Below are 23,746 nucleotides of genomic sequence, written 5' to 3'. Positions count from 1 at the left end.
ATGCAAACTCCATGCACACAGATCCCAAGGTAAGAAACAACTACAGACCCTGGAGGTGCCGCCATAGAGTATACTTATGATTAGTGAATCTGTAATATATACGTATAAGGGCTACAGATTGCGACTGAAATGGTCACCAACGTTACCAAAGTTTTTATTCATTCGCGGGTATTTTTTGTCATGCACTGTATAAGAAGTGGACAAACATTTTGTGATGTCACCCCTGGTTTTCGCCATCTTGCCAAGAACTTACTCGGCCTAAACCCTAATTAATCCATAAATGAGCAAAAGAGTGGAGCAACCAGTGACTGGCTGTTGGTTAACACAAGCTAGCTATTTTATCCTTAGCTTAGCTAAAATGCCAGAGTTAATGTGGCTAATGCTAATTTATAAGCTATTGCATTTGATTGCCTGTGATTGGCTGTGATGAGACGGTGGTAGCTTAGTGTGTTAAAGCTCTGAATCACTGATCGGAAGGTTGGTGGTTCGAGCCCCAGCTCTACCGGGTTGACGCTGTTGGGCGCTTAAGCGAGGTCCTTAACTCTATCTGCTCCAGGTGGCTGACCCTGCGCTTCGATCCTGGCCTACTAACAAAAGTTGGGGTGGTTTCTAAAGTTATGCCTAGCAGACAGTCAGCGATTTGGCACCTGCAAGCCACATATTTTTGTAAGTCGCTCTGGATAAGAGCGTCTGCCAAATGCCTAAATGTAAATGTAAATGTAAATGCAATTTACTGAAACTGTCAACTGTCACTTAATCTGGCTCCTAATTATGCATTTTTTGTACCAGGCTGTAAATACGTTTATTTCTGTTACATAACTGAAACATTGAGCATTTTAGCATGGTAGGGGTCTATGGGGATTGGCTCACTTTCGGAGCCAGTTAGTGCTTTTGCGTTGGTGCTTCCACGGTGGTTAAATTTTTCAGACCTGAGGGTTGCCCCTTAGCTTTTATCCAGACATACAGTATAAGATAGACATAGATTCTTTACTCCCTGGCATTTTTTGCCTGGCTTGAGAGTACAGGAGCGCACGTGCTAGTACAGTAGGGCTTAGCGTTTGCCAACAGACCATTCGACTGTCATGCGTTCACGAACATATCTCAAGCATTCTTCTTATTAAACACAGCCTTTCTGTACTATTATGTGTGCTCCTGTACTCTCGTACCCACTAATCATCATCATTATTCTAATTATAAAGCACAGCTAATTAAATTCTTGTATCTAAAGCTTTCGTTTAAATCGGCATGGCTACTGTTCATGAGGTCATCTAGTTACGTCATGAAAAGGGTTTCTTCTAAAAATTTTATTTGGTTTCCAAAATTTTTTGACTCCTGGCTGTATGAGATCATATCATAATTCCTATCATAAATTTCTTTCATTTGTTTATTTTTTCATTTGATAAATTACATATTTCAAATACAATTACGGCAAAATGTTTAGGTTGTTTTTGAAAGTGTGAGCATCATAATATGCAATTTAAAATCATAATAAAAAAAAAAATCCTTTTCCCCAAACTTTCCCCTATTGTTAACATACACAAGCAGGATATTCTGAAAAGAAAATGAAGCAATCTACTGGTTTTGACCTCAATTATCAGGTGATTTGTGAAGAAAAACCTGCAGCGAAATAGCTTATCTCAATCATGGTCTAATCCTAGCTAGTAGGAATTATACCTCATTATATCGACAAAATAACCTGTCTGAGCTCCCGATTATGCCTTTGTGCCTTGTACATACAAATGTTACATTACTGTTAGGGGATTTCTCCGATGTGGGTGACTATCCGGCCCAAACTGAATAAACAGCCAAAAGCCTGTTTATGTGAAGCATGTTGCATTCCTTATGTGAGGAATTGTGTTATTACAGCAGGGATTAATAATGCACTGTATGACCGTTCTGTATATAGATACTTTTACATGGACACTAATATTCCACTAGTAATCTGAATAAAACTGCATTACATCAGTCGGAACCGTCTGACCCGATCCGGCCCAATTTTCATTTGCAATGGTGTGGGGAGAGGGGAGGCGTGTAATCCTGTGATAATTCGTTCAATAGGTAAATATTAGCCGTGTAAACACTTTGATCGTTTCTCTCTTGTTGGAATAAATATACAGTGCCTTGCAAAAGTATTCGTACCCCTTAAATTTATCCACATAATCTAATTTCCAACTATCCCAACCTTTGAATATCTCACGGAGATGGAAATAGTATGGCACCTAAACTGAAAGAGAGCATTAATCAAAGAAGCAGGGGGCCCAGGATAGTTTTGGAGGGGGAGGTGGGAGAATCTGAACTATTAGTCGTGCACGCCACAAAACTGGCAAGAAGAAAGCCATACGAAGTCCCGTTTGCTGATTGCGGTTAGTCATGTGGGGGAGACAGCAAACATGTGGAAGAAGGTGCTCTGGTCAGATGAGACCAAAATTTGACCTAAATACAAAATTTTATATGTGGCTAAAAAAAAAAAAAAACCTAACATGGCACATGGTGGTGGCAACATGTCTTGGGAAGGCAAAATGTGGAAAAGATCAAGGGGCATGAATTTTGCAAGGCACTGTATTCCTTTTGCACGCACTTGGTGATGGTCATTTTTTTTTTTTTTCCCGAGAGGGTAATTTAGCTTCTGTTCCTGATGAGCAAACTCCATGAGAACAACTTTTCCCTGACCTGTTTTTACTTATATCTACTAGGTCTTCGCCTGAATAATAAGCACGGACAGATTGGCTCGCATTTTACACATAGTAAAGCATGTAAACGATCAAATATGAGATTAAAGTATTGTAACCAATCATAATGCAAAAGGCAGGATTTATTGGAATGATTATTTTTTATAAATGGAAAAATTATTGGATTCTATTATATTTCAGGCAGATCCTGTGCTTCACAGCAGGTTGAACCATTTTGCACATGTCAAAAAGTTTGTATTCTGATTAAATGTGACCTGTCGGGTATTAAACCGCACGCGTTGGTTGTGTGCTACAGCTAATAGAGTGCAGTAGGTGAAATGTATCAAAACTTCAATTTCGACATGAATCTGGTGATAAATATCTAATCTTCCTGATCCTTCTACATAATTGAGAGCATTTTTTCTATATAAATCTGCACCGCTGGAGATGTTGTTGTCAGGGTTAGCAGGAAAATCCTGGTGCCAAAATGAGGTTCTGTCCTCGTGAAAATAGGATTTTGATGTTTTTTTTTCTTCTGAGATGCTCATCGTAAACAATCTCTCATTGGCCATATCTCAGAACCCGCACAGGATACAATAGTAATAACCTTGGTATTAAAAAAGAGCTTACTGAACCAGAAATCTGAAAATATCTGGAAGTGTACCCCAAATAATCCAAAATGTGCATTAATACTTGATTTGACGTAAGAGATCACAAACGCTTTAATCATGTGAACAGACTTTATTATTGTACTGTATCCTTGTCCATATAAACAGTTTAGTTGCAATATAAAATCAGAATGATTTTAAATCAAATTAAAAAGTCCAATGTACGTTCCTAAGGATACTGTAGTATCGTGGTGCATATACAGTACACCTCTAGACCTCACAACACCCTCCATATTTCACTAAAATGACCACAGATGGCTGTATCCATTATTCTATTCGCTAATGTCTTCTTTATAATCAACTACTTTTGTACAGTTTAATCATCCTTGAATGTGATGGATGCCTTCAGGAGATGCCCTGTACGATGAGCTGTATGCAATATGACACTCGCACACACCAAGACAGCTGACTATTACAGCACCTCATTCAAGCTAAACGACATGACACGATGACAAAAACGTCATTCTTCAAGCCTATTTATAGGCCGAAATAACAGGAACTGTTACAGAAACTGTCTTGCTATCTGAAACCAAAATAAAAAAATAAAAAAAAACATCCGCGGACAGAACTGCAAAAGCTAAAATGCTTTAGAAATCCATGAACAAAACCAAGGACCTTTACAAATGCAACGTAGTACAAATCATCTAAATGCACACTGAGAAACGACATACAAACGAAGGCAGCCAATTTATTTATTGGCAAACGATGCACCAGAGGACTACGAAATAATGCTGCACCGGTTTCAGCTCAAATGGTCACTATTGCAGGTTCTGTCTTCCATCCTTGCACAATTTCTTTTTTCATTTCTTTTGTTTTGGATAATGAAAATATCTCAAAACATGTGATATGGAGGATATCGAAATGTTACAGTTCATACGTTTAAAAAAATTATATGATATAATGGTACCTCATCTTACACATTTAATCCGTTCCGGAGGCGAGTTCCGTAAGTCGAAGTTTTGTATTGCAAAACAGATTTTCCCATAGGAAATAATGTAAATGCAGATAATTTGTTCCAGCCACTTGAGAGCATTACCAATTGCCAACACCGAGTCATGTAGACATTTAGAAAAGAAACGTAAATAAGGTAAAATATGAAATAATCAGACATTTAACCTCACTTAATTCCTCTTGGTGCCGAAACTGAAAGTCGCTCTGTTTTCTTCTTGCTACCGTTCTTGCTAACATTCTTGAGACGCATGGTGCTACAGTATGTCTTAACTAAATCTTGCACAAAATGCAAATAAACACCAAAAAATTTTTTAATTACTTTTACTTGACAAGTTTTGAATGCTCCCGGACGTACAGTATGTGCGTGCAACTTTGGTGTTCTGTACTTCAGCGTTCGGTTCGGCCACTTATATGCCGAAAGTGCTTTGCAAGCTAAACCAAATTCTCTGTTAGTTTTCAATTTTTGGGGCAGAAATTCATGAAAAGAGGCGTTCGTATGCTGAGTTACCACTGTATTTATAAGCAGTTGGGTGTAACGCGTTACAAAGTAACTTGGATTGCTTTTTTGATGTAAAGAGTAATCTAACGCGTTAGAACCGCCATTTAAGTACTCAGTTATTAAGTTGTTGTTTTTTTAACTGTAATCTGTTATTCAGACAATTTATGTAATCTCTGAGCCAGGCAGGAGGTATTCCCAATCCATTATTGTGTTTGTGAAAGCCGTCCTACAAGCCCCGCCCCGATACCCCACCCCCCTCTGTTATTCCTGCTGTTATACCCCTATCTCACCTATGCAGTTAAACTATGCGAGGACCGACGCGCGGTTAATCGCGATGAACTGTACTTACAGTATGGCCACTGTGCGAAACCGCGTGGGTGAGATAGGGGTATTAGTAGTTAACAGATTATGGGCCAAACTTCACTGAGTGATGATGGTAGAATAATTATAAAGATCTTGACTAAAACAACAGGCATGAGAAATCACAAAGGGGTTTTCATCACCTGCAATGGAAAAGTACTCGAACTAGTTATTTTTATCCGAAAGTAATGCTGTAATGTAACTGATTACTTTTTTAAGACAGTAATTTTGTAACGTAATTAGTTACTTTAAAAAGTAACGTCCCACAATATTGTTCATAAGAATATATTTTGTCCTATGTGATCTTCATCAGTGCATGTGATTGAACCAATATGATGTCTGGAGCTTTTCTGCCGATAATTCAACAATCCATAATGCGACCTCACAAAAAAAATAAATAAATAAAAGGTGGAGGAGAGAAAAAAACAAAACTTTCCATTCTTTCGAGTGTCGCAGGATATTTCGTCAAAGCTTCTTAACTGCTGAGAAGCTTTATCAACCGAGGAGGTAATGGTCAAGTACGGTAATTGACTCTTTTGGACAGACACAATATGTGACCCAAAGGAACCTTAAAATAGGAAATTACAATATGGTGCCTGTGTCACTCCACTCACATTAGTGTGCTTGTGTCACCCTAATGTCTAGACTTTAAAGGAAAAAAAGAAAAACATAAGGACAATCAAAAAGCAGTTCTATTAAACCATCAGCTGAAGGGAGGAGAGAGCATCAAATGGTATCATTAACACTGATGTTATACTGTGCAGATGGAGGTCTTCCTTTTATGCAGGACATGAAAAAGCTGTTTGTTTTGGGGAACATTTAATCTTGCTACAAAAAAAAAAAAAAGAAAACAATACAAATACCCTTTAGCGTGTCTATTTGACCTGTCTATGACCTATGAAGCTACAGCTCATTCATAAGCTATGTGGCTGTTGGAATGAAAGGACGCAGGGGCGAGGTGTGTGTCAGAGGGGCAAGTGGAAAGAATTATGTGCGTCACTTATTGAAAGAGCCAGAAAATTCTCGTCAGTAGTTTATCAGTTGCAAAAAGGCTTGTGTTGCCTGTAGAGGGAAAAGAAAGTGCCTGATGTATTGAGACATCTTTTTGGATGCTCAGTGTTTCATAAAACACTTTGAAACTGATATCTGAGTTTCAAAAAAAATTTCAAATACATTTTTTCCCCTCCTTTTTTATTTATTTATTTATTATTATTATTTTATTATTATTTATTATTATTATGTAAATAGTGGTTAGCACTGTGGACCTCTAGAGTTGAGGGTTCGAGTCCTGTCTTAGGTCTGTGTGTATGGAGTTTGCATGTTCTCCCCATGTTTGGTGGATTTCCTCCGGGTACTCCGGTTTCCTCCCACATTCCAAAGACATGCATATTATCCTAATTGACATTCCCTCATTGCCAATAGTGTGTAAAGAAGTGTGTGCTGAGATAGACTGGCTTTATTTTTACACAAAATGAATGCATGAATGAATAAATTGATGAATTAATTGCATAAATCTGTCAGATATTGAGCTCAGTTTTACAGTTTGCTGTAGTCCAGGATGTGTTAGTTCATAGGTTGTAATTGTTTATGATTATATAATGTTTATTATTATTATATCATCATTTAAAAATTGTATCACCAAAAAAAAAAGGTACATTTAAGATTTTTTTTTAACTAATTAATTAATCAGTTCATCATTTATTTATTTGGAATTTAATATAATGAAACTGTGATGACTGCACACACATACAGACCATTATTCAGGTTATGAGGCCGTCTTGTTGCGAGGTGCCACTGTGCTGCCTCATTATTGATAAATTTAACGTGTTATGGTTTCAGTGTGTTTCTGAAATAAATTCCATTTTATTTTACTCTTGTTTATGTGGAATAATTATTCTAATTATAATACAGTGCCTGGTCCCATACATGTCTCACACTTAAACACTTTGTTCGATTGCCTTTCCCGTTAATTACGGTGCACAATGTGGGGGCCAGTTCATGTGTGAAAATGATTCCTTTTGCTCCCAAAAACCTTCTTTGCTGGAATATGCACGTGCCATCAGGAAGGGAAAACTCCACTGATGTGATAAACTGGTCATTCAGTAAATTTAGGTCGTCAGCTGACTTTATTTTATTGACATATAATGATGCTGAGCCTAAACCTGACCAACTGAAGCAAGCCCAGTGGTGATACAGCTGTGATTCCTACTGTCAGTCTTTAACAATGCATTTCCAACATGCAATTTAGTAATTTTTCTATTTTTAATGGCATGCAGTGTATCAAAATGATATTTGGCCAATAATATTTATAATAAGTAATATAATGCATTAAATAGTATATACTTTAATTACATACTTTCAGGTATGCACGTTAGTGCACACACAGCCATATACTTTAAGTTTACTGAGTATACTTAAAATTGTTTTACGCAAAAGTATACTTAATTAAAACTAAAATGCATTTAGTTTAAAATTAGTTGTTTCAAAATAGCAAACCTCACGTCTTCTAGTCATTAGTCTTGAGCAAGTACACTTAAGTATGCTTAGGTATTTTGTTGTTGTTGTTTTTTTGTTTGTTTGTTTGTTTTTGTTTTGTTTTTTTTGCACATCAGGCGTTGGATACTCCCCACCCTGGAGGTAGATCCATCATTACTTAAGGGGTCGGGTTGCCAACTCGACGGCCCATTAACATTCCCCTATTGCATTTTTGGAACGCCGATTAGCCGAACACGAATGTCATCGGACTGTGGGAGGAAACCGGAGTACCCGGAGGAAACCCACCAAGCACAGGGAGAACATGCAAACTCCATGCACAAAGACTGTCCTGTACTGTGCAATCCACTCAAGCTAAGGCTGGATAGCAGCCCAGAAATAATCGTGCACATATATCAAGTGCATGTAATACAGTGCAACACTATCCACTGCTGTAGTAATTCCCCAACAGGAATGTTCCACATTGTTTGTGCAACTAACTTCATCCTGCCAGATGATATCATTCCAGCAACTCATCAAAAGTGCTCAGATTTCCTGTTGATTTATGTATTTACTTTTTAATTCGATTATTAGTGCAAGAGAGTGAAATTACTTCTCACATCCGAATAGGCACCAACGAAACGACTTCAAGTATTTGTAGCTAATCGAATCGGGAATGTGGAATTACTTCCTTTCACTCCTCGGTCGTCCATCACTGTTTCCTAATAACCCCAACAAGACAGGGAAAGATACGGCTGCTACAAAGTCCCAACAACAGTTCTGTAGCAAACTGACGGCATGAATTTGTCAAGAGTGCAAAAAAAACCTTCAAGGACTGGTCAGTTTGGAGATTATATATATATTTTTTCTTGGTATGGCATGCACCAACAAAAGTAACAAGAAAACAAGCGATCAGCATGCGCAATGCATGACTGCACCAGAGAGGACAAACAAAGAGCTGGGAGGTCAGGGCAAAGCGGATCAGCTCTCCGTCAACAGGAGCAATGTGAAGTCACCTTTCTGAAACATATTTCAGAGGGTAAAATATACATGCCAAAAGTGTCTGAGTGTGAGGTCAAGACACACTTGGCTAAGATCAGAACATTTTAACTTATAATGTTGCTATGAGGATTTTAAAATAATAATAATAATTGTTGCTTTTATTGTATTTAAAGCTGTCTCTGAGCTTTAGGGTTGGGGGTTTGAATCATGCCTCTGTCCTGTGTGCATGTGCTCCGCATGCTTGGTGCGTTTCCTCCCAGCGCTCCGGTTTCTTCAAAAGGCCGAAGATGTGCACTGTAGGTTAATTGATGTTTCGAGATTGTGTGTGTGTGCTTGTGCACAGTAATGAGTTGGCCCTAGGATAGACTAAAACCCCCAGGATAAATGATAATGATGTTTTGTATATATATGTATCCACAGTATACACATTTTCATATTTACAGCCTGACATTTTAGGGGACCTATTTTGCAGAATTCAATTTTATGTCAGTTGTAGACATTTAGTTAGATGTACAAACAAAAAACTTGAGAAAAAAATACACCCTTTTTTTTTTTTATAGAAGCCAATTAGATTTTTCCCCTTATGTGACATCAAATAAGGAGATATCCTCTCCCATCTTGTTGCTCAGCTCTGCTATTCTCTGAAGGGGTGTGGCTCAGCAGTAGCTCATTTACATAGACAGTGAAACAGCACATCTGGAAGAGGAGTGAAACAGGGACTTTGTAATGGAGATTACGTTATCTGGGGATTATTTTAAATGGATCATTAACACATACACACACACACACACACTTTGGGGAAGCTCTGGAACCTGTGTTACCTTGAAGAGACCTATAAGACCTTTTAATTTTTCACTCACCAGCACATTTAGTTCTGCTGATCAGAGGCGGTCCAGGCGGTCCAGTTCCACCCTCTCCAGGTCGGGTGAGGAGAACGCTGATACGGTATTCCGTGTCCGGTTCCAGATGCCAAACTTTGTAGGTGAGAGAGCTGACACCGTGAGTCTCCGACCAAGGAGAATGGCTGGCTCTGTAGACGATCTCACGGCGAATCACCGGCCCATCACCCACTATGGAGTTTGTGTTCAGCTGAATGATTAGGTAAGTGGGGCCTGACCTCAGCAGTTGTGGTGGGGCTATTGGGGTAGGCGGGACTAGATAAAGAAAAAAAAAAAAAGGGAAAGTAACGTAGGTTAGAGATAAAATAATTCTTAGGTTTGCTTAATCAATCAATCAGCCTCGTCAAGTTTTTTTTTTTTTTTTTAGTTTTCAGGCTTATAATGCCAATATAAGACCCATATATCTCACCCATTTTTCAAACAGAAATTATATGTAGCCTTGGCAGTATGGTTTAACACATACTTGTATTTCACCTGTAGCTGGGTACAGGTAGCGAACTGCTATTGCTTTTCTGTCTCTAAGACACTTTCTCTTTCTGAAGGCAAAATATAATCAAAATATGAGCAAGCATGCAAAGGATAATTTTTTTTTATTGTACAGCATATATATTTATTTTTATTAAATAAATATATATTTATTTAATAAAAAACCCTATAAAAAGCTAACTTTTTAGGTGATTTGGGCTATTAGATTCACTTTTTTTTAAAAAAAGAGACACTAAAGACGCAGCATCATTTAATGGATGTTCAGCATAGCATACCTCAACCAACTGGTAGAGATCGCTTAATCAGGTAAAGTTCCACACATTTGTTTAATATGATACAGTGACTTTAAATGCGCTCTACCAAAAGGTTGAGAAGAAGGTTAAAGGGATAATAATGTCGTGTTAAGCAAGTATGTGAATATTTCCTAACTTTAAACTTTATCATAATGGCCCTGATGCCTATCTCAGCACCACTTACAGTCGCGAAATTGGGAATACCAGTCTATCCTGGGTCACAAATGTAATACATCCATACACTTATTTACATGAAGGTATGGTTTAGATCTGCCCATACACCTAACAACAAGTTTTATTGGCAACCATTTCAGTTCCAGGGTTCTCGCCTTAGGCTTAAAAAAATTCACAGAGGCAATTCAGGACAACTCAGAAACTTATTTAGAAATTATTATTTAGAAATTATTAAGAAGGGAGTGTTGTATAAGATGGTATAACATTATCAGATGTGTTTTTTTTTGGCGGAAAAGTGTTTTAAACTGGTTTTGCGACTGGTTTTGTGACTGGTTTTAAATCTGAGTTTTGCCAGGCAGTTGCTCTCTTCACAGTACCATGGACAGTACCAATCTATTTTCACTAATGCTGTCAACAAACAGTTTGTGGAATGAACGGTTATTAGAGCACCTGCGACACAAAGTGGTAGTTAAATACCCAAGTGCTGTTATCATCTATTATCACCATTCGTGGAATGTCTCTCATTCAATTAGATTACTCGAGTCGGAATTAATTGTTGTATAATGTGCATTAAACCAGGAAATCAAGTGCAAAACTGTCAAATCAGATAAAGGTCATCAAACATGTCTGGCTTATGATACCATTAAAATAAATGAAAAATAATAATGAAAAAAAAAAACTAAGAAGACTATAGTGTGCCTATAAAGACTGTAAAGGGTAAATGAGAACACTGCTTTTAAAGTGAAGCTTAGTCTTAATTCTTTTCTCTATTATACAGTATATTTCACAATGGGATTATTCCCAAAGCCTTTCTCTTTGTGTATATGGTATGCCACTTTTATTGTGTGTGTGCGTGTGTGTGCGCCACTTATAATTTACAGAACATTTATTTACGCTCTGTGTAGACGTTGAGTCACAAAAGCATTTAAAACAGCAAAGTGACGCTTGCAAAACTGCCAAATAAAGCAGAATAAGGCTTTATTTGCACGACTGATCGCGTGTGCCAGCTGGTTATTTTCGTTTACGTCTACGTGCAGCTAACCGGTCTACCGACTTGATCTCATAACAAACACTACAGGGTACATGGGGCTTTTACATTAGGCTCAAGGGCTTCTGTGATGCACTGCCAAATTAGGTTAGAATAAGTGAAGTGGAAGTATACAGTACAGCCATCAAATTAGGAAACAGTCACTGGGTGATTGTGTTACTCGTAAAACTACACGGAATATGTAAAACACTGATTTTACATAATGCAATTTCAGGAACAGGTAACTTCTCTATGGAGCCCCTAAATGGACATGGATGGGGGAAACAAACAGATGAAGGGGAAAAAAAAGCATTTGGACATTATGAAAACAATATGACTTATACTTCCGTGTCAGTCCTTCAGCACCAAAATACGGAAAGGGCAACTACATCAGGACATTTTAGCCATTACTGTGTTGAAGTAATGTTTGCGCTGTCCACTGGCCTCCATTGCAGCCACAATACCAGGAATACCACAGGAAACCATACGTCTCATGAAACAGGACAATAAAATAGACAGTAAATATGGCTATATTTAAAATGTGTTAATCCATTAATATCCTCACCAAAGAAAGGGATTTTTCCTTTTGCATTTTTTAATAAATGTAACTATTAATGTAACGTTTTAACATCCGGGATAGGCCTCTTCCGAATGGTTGAGACATCACTTTATGGTAAAAATACAATTAAATGTCCAAATCCACCCAAACCCAAAAAAAAAAAAAAAAGTAAAATTTACACAAACCAAAAAAAACTTTTTTTGGTATACTTGGAGGGGATTAAACAGGGGCACTATTTAAAGACACAGTATCATCATTTATTTTTTATTAATCAATGCAATTTTTTTGCATTGAATACCTTAACCAAGTGGTATAGACTGCTAATTTAGGTTAAGTTCAACATTTTTCTTTATTATATACAGTACTGACGTACAAAAGGTTAAGGAAAATGTCAAAGGGTTAAAAATACGTAGATAATTACATGCCATGCTGTCTTTGATTGAAACAACAGCAAAAATTGCAAGCAATGATAAACGGGCCCAAGCACTTTTGCCATTACCGCTCTGGCGCACGTGAAGTTTAAGGTATCGCCACGAGTGATCTGTTTGATATAATAAAAATCTCTTCACAATTTTGCATTCTTATTGTCTTTACATCACATAAACCTGGTTTGGTGGTGATCGTATAAATCCCCTAGGAGGAGTACATCAAATTCCATTGGGTGTGTTTTGCAAATGACCCAAAATAACCATCCTTCTGTTGAGCAGAGCCCATGACATGCAATGCGAAAGTTGTTCAGCTCATTAAGGTTTAAATGTTTACCTGAACAAAAAAACTTAATTAACTAAAAAAAATCAATAAATCAATAAATCTCAAGTATATTTGACCATTTACTGCTACATCAAGAAAGTTCTGTTCTTATAGACAGATAATGAGACACATAGCGATTCTTATTTGCAAAAACAAAATGGTTATATCAACATTCATGCCTGCCAGTAGAACAGCCTTCAGTCAGTCATTAATTGCAAACTATTCATGATTAATTGCTGCGTACCTGATGGATGCCACTGCATACTGTATAATGGAAGCTGCGCTTACAGTATAATAAAGTACACTACAGGGAAATAGCACGGCATTAAACCAGTATGCGACTCGGTGGTATTTCACCGTAACTTAAGTCGACCTCTAATTACCGGCAACAGCTACAGGACTAATGGAAGTCAGCATGATCAGCAAGAGAGGATAAGCAGTATACAAAGTATGCGCTGCATGCTGTTTTTTTACTGATGTAAGCAAAGTGAACAGTGTAGGAGAACTGCGAGATCTGTGAGTGGTATTGTTATCAAAGGGAAAAAGAGAAAGAAGACGCAGTGAGTCAAACGTTCAAGGCAAAACAAAGAAGAGAGGGAAATAGAGAGAGAGAGAGAAAATGAGTCACTGATCTTTAAATATTATAACATTTCTTGCCATGATATCAGAACACAAAGCGACCTCCACACTCGCCTACATACAAGACACTTCTGTGTTATTAAATCGTTACGAGCGGAGTGGGAGTAGTGATTTACAAAGGATTAAAAATGTGTACGTACTGTAGGTATGACATGATCGTAAGTGTGGTGCTGATAAACCGTGGAAACAATGAGACAACTGGGGTTTTTTTTTGGGTAACGATTTAGAGTCACAGCTCTGTGTTCTCTGGTTAAGAAGGAGGGCATATTTTTTTTCTCTCTCCACGGCAATTGTAAGCGGGAATAGACAATGTTTTCCTCTGATTGTGTTACGCTGAGCTGTGATGCAGAATGAGCAGCGATTCCAGGTTGGAATCACGTCCTATCCGGTTAGTAATTGTCATGTCGTTAAGCTATTGAATAGGAAAAGGTGGCTTGGCTGGCGACCAAACTGGGGACAAAATGCCATCTAATAGTGTACATATGTATACGCGTAAGTGCGGTAATACCTCTGACAATGAGTTCAGCGAAGTTGGATACAGCCGCTCCATAAGAAGATTGTGTGATGCAGCGATAAAGATCCTGCTCGCTCCGTTGAGCTCCATCTATCTGAAACCATGCAGCCAAACGACGCTCGCCGACTGATGATGTGAGTGAATACGGCACCATTAGAAGACCATTATGCCTCTGGGAAAAGGGGGAGAGAGAGAAAGAATGAGAGAGAGAGAGAGAAAAAGAAAGAAATTCGTATTACACATTCTGGAAATACAAATTGTAATATTTGGGAATTAAACCAAAACTTAATTAGATCTCAGTCATAATAACTTGGACTTAAATTAAACTAAACCACTTTTTTTTTTGGTAGAGCAAAAAGACTATTCTATTTATCTATTAAAAGAAGAGAATGAACCAAATGCTGATGCTATAATTATTCCATCTGTGTCTACATGCAGGGAAACGCATCTTAACACATCAATTCATTCCGACTGCAGATGCCGAATGTGTTTTTTTTTTTTCATTGCAGGCAATCATGTAAATCAAATGTACGTATCCATGTTGGTCTGTAGCCTTTTTTAGTTATTTTTTTATATATATATAAATATACAGTACATAGTGCTTATGATTTTGCAATATAGAGTTGTTTTTGAAGTCTTTTTGGTGCTCCCTTAGAGGGGTTGCAACAGAAGACCATCCGATCCGCACAACAACTTGGCACAGGTTTAACGCCAGATGCCCTTCCTGACGTAACCATCCCATTTTATCCAGGCTTGGGACCGGCACTGTGTGCAGTGGCTGGGGTTTGGGCATTGGGTGGGAATTAAACCCGGGCGTTCCACACTGCAGGTGAGAAATCCACTACTAAGCCAGCAATACCCATATCGTGCGGTATAAAGTTGCATATTCTTTTTTAAAGGACAAAATAGGCAACATGATGAACCGAATTTTATTTTATTTTAACTATCAACATAGTGCAAAGACTGAGTGCAAAATGTAAAAACGCTTTGGCAAAGAAATAGCACAGATACATGATTAATGGTTGTTTTCTGGGGTGTTTCTGTGAGCCCCCAAAATAATAATAATAATAATAATAATAATAATAATAACACAGTAACGTGCTCATTTTTAAAGGTTTTTCGACGTCATTCCCATATTCCGGAGACAGTAAAATTCATGTTATAACAATAATAATAACTTTTATTCTAGCTGACATTTCCGAAAACACAAATGCACAATTCGATGTCTAAAGCCTTCCCGTTAACACAGCAAGGCTTCTGTATAATCACATTTTTTTGTTCCTTTTTTTTTTTTTTTAATCGTCAAAGACCTATGCTCTGTTGCCGGCATGGATCCATGCCACTTGAGTTTTAAGGGTTAAGTCATAAAAATTTGGCAAATATGTCATGCTTCCAGTAGAGACCTTAAAGCCGTCACTAGGAAGGATGGTGTACAATAAAAGAATTCTTCAGCTTTTAAAGTAAGCTGAAGTTTACTAAAGTTTAAATATACTGTATATAAATAAAGTTTATTATTAAACTGTTTTTATTATTTAATTTTTTTTACTGGTCGCCCTTAATACTCACAGCACTTCATCCATTGTTTTATTTTACACATAATTTTTATTTTTAAAAACATATATAGGGGTTAGGATTGTACAGTATAGAAGTATAGAGTAACATATCCTTTTTTTAAAATAAATAAACATTATTATTAACTCAATTATATTACATTTTAACGGACTATACAAACATGACATAAATGTTTTTATTGTTGTTTTCGGTTGTTTCTATGACAATAATAATAGTATTAATCATTTTAATTATTTATTTAAATAATCCAGTAGTAGTAAAATTTACATCTTAAGTCGGTTATAATTGTAATCAGAACTCACACACACACACACACACACACACACACACACACACACACACACACATATAGCATGTTATATAAAGGTTTTCATAGACCTTTTTTTTTTTAAGTTCTTTTTAAACCTGAACATCAGACATGGTGTTCGGAAGTAACAAATTAGATTTTTTTTTTAAATAAGCAAAATGATTATTATTTTTGTGTCTTTATGAAGTAGTGCGTATTAGAAGTGCCTGGCGTGAATATTTCAACAGTCCACTCAGCCTGCATTGCGCAAGCAGGACAGCTCGAAAACACGTGCAACAGGGAATAAAGCAAATGTCAGGCTGATAGACAGGAAGGTTGGAGGGGCTGGAGAGCAGATTCATAAATGTCAGAGCACATTCATTGCTCACATTTCCTGCCCTCTAACTCTTACTCTAATGCTCACTTTATCATTAGATAGACACTTGCACATTTCTTTAATGTCTTCCGGTCATTTTTAAACTAAGAGGAGAGAGAGAGAGATACTGTAGATTCAATTAAACACACACACACACACACACACAAACCAGCTTTTCTACTCAGACCTAGCAATGATTAGTCATAGGTCGTAGACACTGTCTTAAATGTTTTGACACATGCACATTTCTTTATTGCTTTCTCACAGATTGCTCGATTCAGTCGAACATAAATGCAAAGATGTATGATTGTTTTCCTCCTTTTACTTTTGTCCATACCTACACCTCAAGCCTCTTTGTCCAACCGTATATTTTGGTACCAACTTCTGGTGTTATTTGTCCCTTTATTGGTACTTTTTTTCATTTTCTGCTTATTTAAAGACACATGGTACCATGCACACCCACATTCACACATAGCTTATCCACCTTTGAACACCTATTGGAAGGTTGGAGAAAACTGGAGAACCCCAGAAGAAACTCACACAAACAATAGGAGTCCTCCAGAGAGACAAGCTATGCAAAAGATCAAACCAGCAAAGTTGCACACTGCATCATCATGCAGTGCAGTATTCAGTACAGGTTGTCCTCGACTTACAAACTAGTTCCAGGAGCATATTCGTAAGTTGGATTTGTTCGTAAGTCAGACAAAGTGAGTCTTATATGGCTTTCACATGAATATGCAGTGTAAAGCATACCAATCCACTTGACTTAATCTCTGACCTCATCCCCCACTCTGGCCATAAACCGCAACTGCGCCTAAAAAGTACTTAACGTCACACAATGTTGTCTCTGCGCCTTTAAATCACGAAGGGGAATACCAGATGCCATTTTGTCTTAGAGCTGTTTTTTTTTTTTTAATAAGAATTATTTTCATTTTATTATCATTGTGCTCCTAGACTGATTCATTGAAACCGGTAAGGAAGACTCATTTCTCCCGCACCCCCCACACTGTTGTTGCTCGTTTGCACATTTTCACGTGCACTTTATGTTGTCTGTTGTCTGTAAAACCTGTAGATAGTCTTCCTTAGTTAGTAAGTTTTTGTTAATTTATGTTGTAATTTATGTTAGGACTATCTGTCTTGTCTCTGCTACCCAGCTAACTAGGCATCTTAGTTAGCTAGTTTAGCTTCTCTGTTAATTTATGTTGTAAGTTTATGTTGCATGTAGCACCTTGGTCCTGGAGAAACGTTGTTTCGTTTCACTGTGTACTAACTGTATATGGTTGAAGTGACAATAAAGCCTACTTGAACTTGAACACGCACACACATACAATATACAGGACTTTTTATACATTTACTTTGACACTGATGATATTGTATATAATTGTAAATATTTGTATCTGGTGCATTGCAGTGTCTATTTTTTGTACAATATACGTGACCCACTTCCGAGATTTTTTTTGCATCTACTAATGTTCATACAACCGTGGTAGGTTCATACAGTATCTGCGGAAATTTGTAACTCGGATGTTTATAAGTCGGGGACTAACTGTATTTATACAGTTACGGGCCAGGTGTAGCTCAGTGGTTAAGGCATTGGACTACAGTTCAGAAGTTGCCACTGTTGGGCCCTTGAGCAAGGCCCTTAACCCTCAACTGCTCAGAAGTGTAATGAAATAAAAATGTAAGTCGCTCTGGATAAGAGCGTCTGCCAAATGCCTAAATGTAAATTTATAAAAATACAATGTTCAATCAAATTCTCTATTGTATTTATCATAAATTAAAATTGTCAAAACATTTCACCACTGCATTCTAAAGGGTGTTTCAAAAGTCTCCATACATACTACTTTTTTTAAAGAGAAATTACTTCTTTTTTTCTCTACAAAACCTCCTTTACATGATCACCATCTCTTTGTATACACACATAAAAACTACAAACTTTTCTCTCCCACTTGTGATGAACCTGTGTTAACACATCTGGTGTTATGCATGTAGTGTAATCGCACTTCAGATACTCGTACACCATGGCTTTAAAGGGTACATGGTGGCTCACTGATACACTTTTACCTCAAACCTAAAGCATTGGAAGTTTGAATCTCTGCAAGATCTTCCCATGCGTGGGGTGTTTCCTCCAGATTCTCTGGTTTCCCCCTAGACATTTAGTCTAGGTTGATAGGTTTCTGGGTGTGTGAATGTACAGTATTCTGTTAAATAATTGGTTTATTATATTAAGCCCTCAAAGGTTTGTTGGAGAACATTGGTGAACAAACAGCATCATAAAGCCCAAGAAACACACCAGACAGGTTAGGAGAAGTTTAAAGCAGGGTTAGGTTATAAAAAAAAATATCCCAAGCTTTGAATATCTCACAGAACATTGTTCAATCCATCATCCAAAAATGGAAAGAGTATGACACAATTGCATACCTACTAAGACATCGCTGTCCACCTAAACTGACAGGCCGGGCAAGGAAAGCAATAATCAGAGAAGCAGCCAAGAGGCCCGTGGTAACTCTGGAGGAACTGCAGAAATCCACAGCTCAGGGGGAAAGGATCTGTCCCCAGGACAACTATTAGCCGTGCACGCCATAAATCTGGCCTTTGTGGGAGTGTGGCAAGAAGAAAGCCATTGTTGAAAGAAAGCTATAAGAAGACCCGTTTGCAGTTTGCGACAAGTCATGTGGAAGAAGGTGCTTTGGTCATATAAGACCAAAAATTAACTATTTGACTAAAATAGCACACTCTGCACAAAAGACTTGCAGCTATTACCTTATGGTGGTTCCATTAATTATTGGGGCCGAATATAAATGCATGCAACCTTTTTTATCATTTTCATTCCACTTCACAACTATGTACCACTTAGTGTTGGTCTTTCACATAAAATCCCAATCAAATACATTTACGTTTATGGTTGTAACGTGACAAAATGTGGAAAAGTTTAAGGTGTATGAAAACTTTTACAAGCATTCGTTTTGCTGAATCGGATAAAAAATTGTAATTCTCCGAAATCAAATCAAACTGAATTGACGGTGTACCCAAGATTCACAGCTCTAAGCAACACGGTTATTTCAATTCATGTTTTTTTTTTTTCTTAAGGAAACACGACACCAACAAAGAGAGAAAACTAAAGTGCAAAGTAGATTTTAGACATTTACTGAGATTTTTCTAACCAAACAAAAAAAATAAAAAATACAACATGAAAGCTTATTAGTTTGTTCTGTTTGAAGAACCACAAAGCAGAGCTGCAAAGAGTCCATCAGGCAAGCCGGAGCTCTCGCGAAGAATTAAGGATCAAAGTAAGAGCTGAAATAATTCTGCCACAAAACAACCTCTCCAGCATCAAACGGCAGAAAAACACAGGCTTAATGGGCCACAGGAGCGCACCGGCCAAGGTAGGTCTTCATTACTGAAACTGCTTCAAGTAATTAATGCATTCAAAAAGCTTCTGCTTTAATATACAGTATATGTATAGTGAATATAGGATTATATCATTTATTGTTATATTATATTTTTCTAAGGGCCTCTGTCACACCAAAATAATTCCTCATCACTGTAGGCGTGTTCAAGTCAAACAGGGACCTAGAGTTTTCGGTTGTAAAAATTAAAAATTACTTTACTCTAGAGTTTCATTAATTGCTAAATAGCATCAAGAAGTTTTCTTACTATGCCATGCTTAGAGAGGTCAGGACTTTATAGGGGATGTGGCAATGACTTCAAGTTAGTGTTTATAAATAATGGAAGACTTTTTCACAAGCTGGTGACAAGTTATCTGTTGATTTTCAAGGATCAGGTGATCCACTCGATCAATGTTGATGGGAACCATTGCAGTATGGCCCTCTTTAAAGCACCATTCAAATGTTTAAAGAGTCCCCTCCTGTATTTGCTCCAGACTCCCTTGCCTTAGTTTTGGTTAAACTTCAATCGATTTAAATAAATGAAATTGACATGAAACACACAGAAAAACGAAAAGCAAATGATTTTTTTTTAGTTAAATTGTAATCGTAAGCCAAGCTATAATGCATTTTTGCATGGTTAAACATCTAAGAAAATACATTTTCCCTCTACTGATCTTTCAGATTTAAATGTTGAACTTAACATTAGGACACCATAATGATTTATGTCTGAGAATGCTTATTATTTCAGGTCTCTGACCTGTAAAGCACCATCGAATATCACACTTGATGTGTGCAGTTGATGAATATCCATCTTTCCAGTGCCTGCAGCAAACTCTTTTTCAACTTTCATTGGCAAGTGCCCCACATTATCCTTAAGAATATTAGGACAGGAAGAATTGTGGGCCACCTTTTTCGCACATAGGTTTTTGTGCTCTTGCCTTATTGATGGATGAACTGCCTCTTTTAAAGATATTGATTTGGACGGCTGATGGCTGTGCCTGAGAAGTGCATCCTATTAGTGACTTCTTTTTCAGGGATCTGCAGGGTTCTACAGTCACGCATGTATTTCAAGCCAAGCATGGCCACTCCAAGGATAATGGTGTGCCCAATAATGTACAAATACCACCACTGTGAGACTTGTAGTTGGCTGTGAAGGAATCGAACAAATCGATCCCACCCATGAATCAGTTGAAAAGATGGGCGGCTCACTTGACTGTACTACCTGGTGGAGTTGTCCTACTGGGAAACCTTGGGTCATCTGCATATGAACCATCAAAATGGAAGAGAAGGGTACCTGACCAATGGTTGTACCAACTCACAGCACGCAGGTTGTGATTTGTCTCTAATATGACCTCAATGTCCTTGTTTCCTCAGCTTGTTCTCTTCTGCTTACCAGAGGTTTGGCACAGTCACAGGGAGAACTGTTGCCACAAACTGGATTTCATGCTCAAGCAGTTTGACAAGTTGAGGCAGAGAAGTGAAGAAATTGTCTGCGAATTCCTTGTAGGTTTGTCCTGCATGAAGTGTTGCTGCAACATTCTTTACTAGATCTCTTGATAATCCAAGCTTAGACTTGGCATGATTACTCTTGGAACATGTCAAAGTCATGCATGAGGTTCTTCTTTTCACGCAAAGCTTTAAGGGGAAACCCTGGGACATGGTTTTCCCTTTAACAAGATTCATCACTTCATCCAAAGAGTTGTACGTCCCTTGAACTATTGGTACACTCTGTCTGAAAGCGTCCAACAATGTCCTAATCTTCCAAAAATTAGACAAAAGGAGTACCTTGTCCCGTCGTCCAAGTAAACCCTGACACCATACTGTACATTTGTATTATAACACATTTACAAGTGCATTCCTATCATATACTCCAGCTCTTTAACCGATATGTCAGTAACCGTTCCTTGTTTCTGAACATTGACCTTCACACTCTGGACACCTCTGAGGACACAAATCTCTGGAAGTGCCGCAGTGGGGTTTGTAGTAAACAGTTGGAAGTGGACACAGCACCTGTGAAGGTTGTTTCATGCCTCATGAAGCCTCTATTTAACCGGGGAGCTCTCTGCCTTCTGCGTTCTGCCTGTGCTCCGTTGTACCAGACATGTCCTCACTGTCGATGCTCACGATTTCTGTCTGGCATTTTGTCTGCTTTTAAGGCTACCTAAGCATTCACGCTCACTTGCTGGCATTGTCAGTGGCAAGTCCTGATTATGACCATCCTGTGTTATGTTTTCTTCTGTTTTCTGACTCTCAAAATCTTAAAAGCCCTTACATCTCTATTCAAAATGGCATCCAAAATATCAAGAACTGACTCATTCTTGGCCGCTTGGTTAATCATAAAGAAATACAAGTATTTTCGTTGTGTGCTTTTTTTTCCTGATTTTGATGAATTTACTCATGACTCATAAGCCTTTTGTGCAAATAGGTGATGCCCACTGAAGCCCAGTGTTTTACTTTTGCAACGTTAAAAAGAAATCTATTCAAATCACATGTATTATATTTGCTTTCATTTTTAAAACGTCTATCACTTAACATCTCAACAAGGTCAAATCCTTCTTGGAAAATTGCCGAAACTGGTCAAAAAGAGAGAGAGAGTTGCGTTGTCAATGGGAGCCAGTCATGTTGTTTGAAATCATCACTTTATTAGAGCAAGCACTAAATAACCAATCACCAGCCTGGTAAAGTGTTTTTACTGTTGGTTCACCATTTCAGTATAGTGGGCTTTGCCTTTTATGGACTTTATTGGGCGTCACCAAATGCAAATCAGCTATGCCATGGTGGTTTTAGTGTACATGGTATACATCAAGATTCATCTGAATATAAATATCATCAGATTCAGATTAGCCGTTCCAAAGCCTTTCTAAGTCTGGCACTTTCGTCTTTTTTGTTTTTTTTTATCTTAATTTTTGGTTTTGCTTACAGAACCATTTGTGCACCTTATTAAACGATGGATTAAATAAAGCCTAATGTCTTTACTGCCATACGTTGTTTTTCACTTGCTGTCTGTCCCTCCGTCTCTCTCTCTCCCCCTCCCTCTTACCTCTATAGTGAAGGGATCCATCTTGGATGCACGTCCATTAACCACACACTGAAAGGTCGCGTTCTGCCCTGCATTCACCTCCACATCTCCGAGCCTGGTGAAGTGTGGCACTTTATCTGTGAAATGTGGGAAAAAAAGAAACACTCAGGAATAGTCGCAATTTTTTGTTGAAATTACAAGCAAATTAATATTCAGCTGATTGAGCAGAGTTTCTGAGTCAACAAAGGCCTGGTTAATGGGAAATCTGGGTAACTAATCACAAACATGATTATGCTTTTGGATAAAGTACCGCAATATGACACTGTAACTTTAGCTAATTTACTAAATAACTACCCTACCATGGGATCCAATAAGGTTGTGCTTTCTGCTTTATTTAAAATGTATGTGTATGGAATAGGTAGCTCTTAAAAGTTTGTATTTTTAAATAAACATATATAGGGCTCAGGATTGTGCAATGTATGAGTAATATATATGTGCAATAAAGTAACACTATGTTTTTAACACATCATAGGCAATATGAAAAACTGACTTTTATTTAATTTGAACCAACTATACAAACATTACTGAACGAAGAATTACATGGGCAAAGAAATAGCACAGATATACATGATCATGTGTTTTTATGGATGCTCATTTTGAGAGTTGTTCATTTTTGCGATGTCGTTCCCATATTCCGGTAGTGGTAAAATTTGCACGTTATAAAAAGTAATGATAACTTTCATTCCACCTATGAATATATCCCAAATGCACACCAGCAAAGATTCCGTATAAGCACATATATAATTTCAAAATCTTCATTGACCTATTGCGCTGTTTTGCCGTTGCGGATCTGTGCAGCTTAAGTTTTAAGCGTTTTAATAAATTTTTATTTGTAACTGAAAGCTTTCACTGCCCTACTGTAGATGTCTTTGCGGAGCACACAGTATCATCAGAGATTCCTCCCAAGTAACAAACTTTTTGACCTCCTTCCATCCAAGAGAGGGTACAGGAACATTCGCACCAGCAGGTTCAGGTCCAGCTTCTTTCTCACAACCATCACACTGCTAAACTCTACCGACACCGTTAAACCACTTATACCTTTTATCTGTTAAACATCTGCCAACTGTATTACACTGTACTTT

The 23,746-nt window shown here is 37.7% G+C and overlaps 1 protein-coding gene across 6 annotated transcripts in view; it reads right to left on the bottom strand.

Annotated features, from left to right (window-relative positions):
* Window positions 1-23,746, bottom strand: part of ptprua (protein tyrosine phosphatase receptor type Ua) — a 307,016-nt gene that overhangs the window by 85,217 nt on the left and 198,053 nt on the right. For all 6 annotated transcript variants that reach the window (XM_053489812.1, XM_053489814.1, XM_053489813.1 and 3 more), the window contains exons 5-7: window positions 22,626-22,741; window positions 13,957-14,134; window positions 9,482-9,775 (exon numbers count right to left, since the gene is read on the bottom strand). In XM_053489812.1, coding sequence (XP_053345787.1) covers window positions 9,482-9,775; window positions 13,957-14,134; window positions 22,626-22,741 — 588 coding nt within the window. The remainder of the gene's footprint in view (window positions 1-9,481; window positions 9,776-13,956; window positions 14,135-22,625; window positions 22,742-23,746) is intronic.

The sequence above is a fragment of the Clarias gariepinus genome, chromosome 28 (genome assembly GCF_024256425.1).
Source record: "Clarias gariepinus isolate MV-2021 ecotype Netherlands chromosome 28, CGAR_prim_01v2, whole genome shotgun sequence".
NCBI classification, from domain to species: domain Eukaryota; kingdom Metazoa; phylum Chordata; class Actinopteri; order Siluriformes; family Clariidae; genus Clarias; species Clarias gariepinus.
This window is presented reverse-complemented; position numbering and strand designations above follow the sequence as displayed.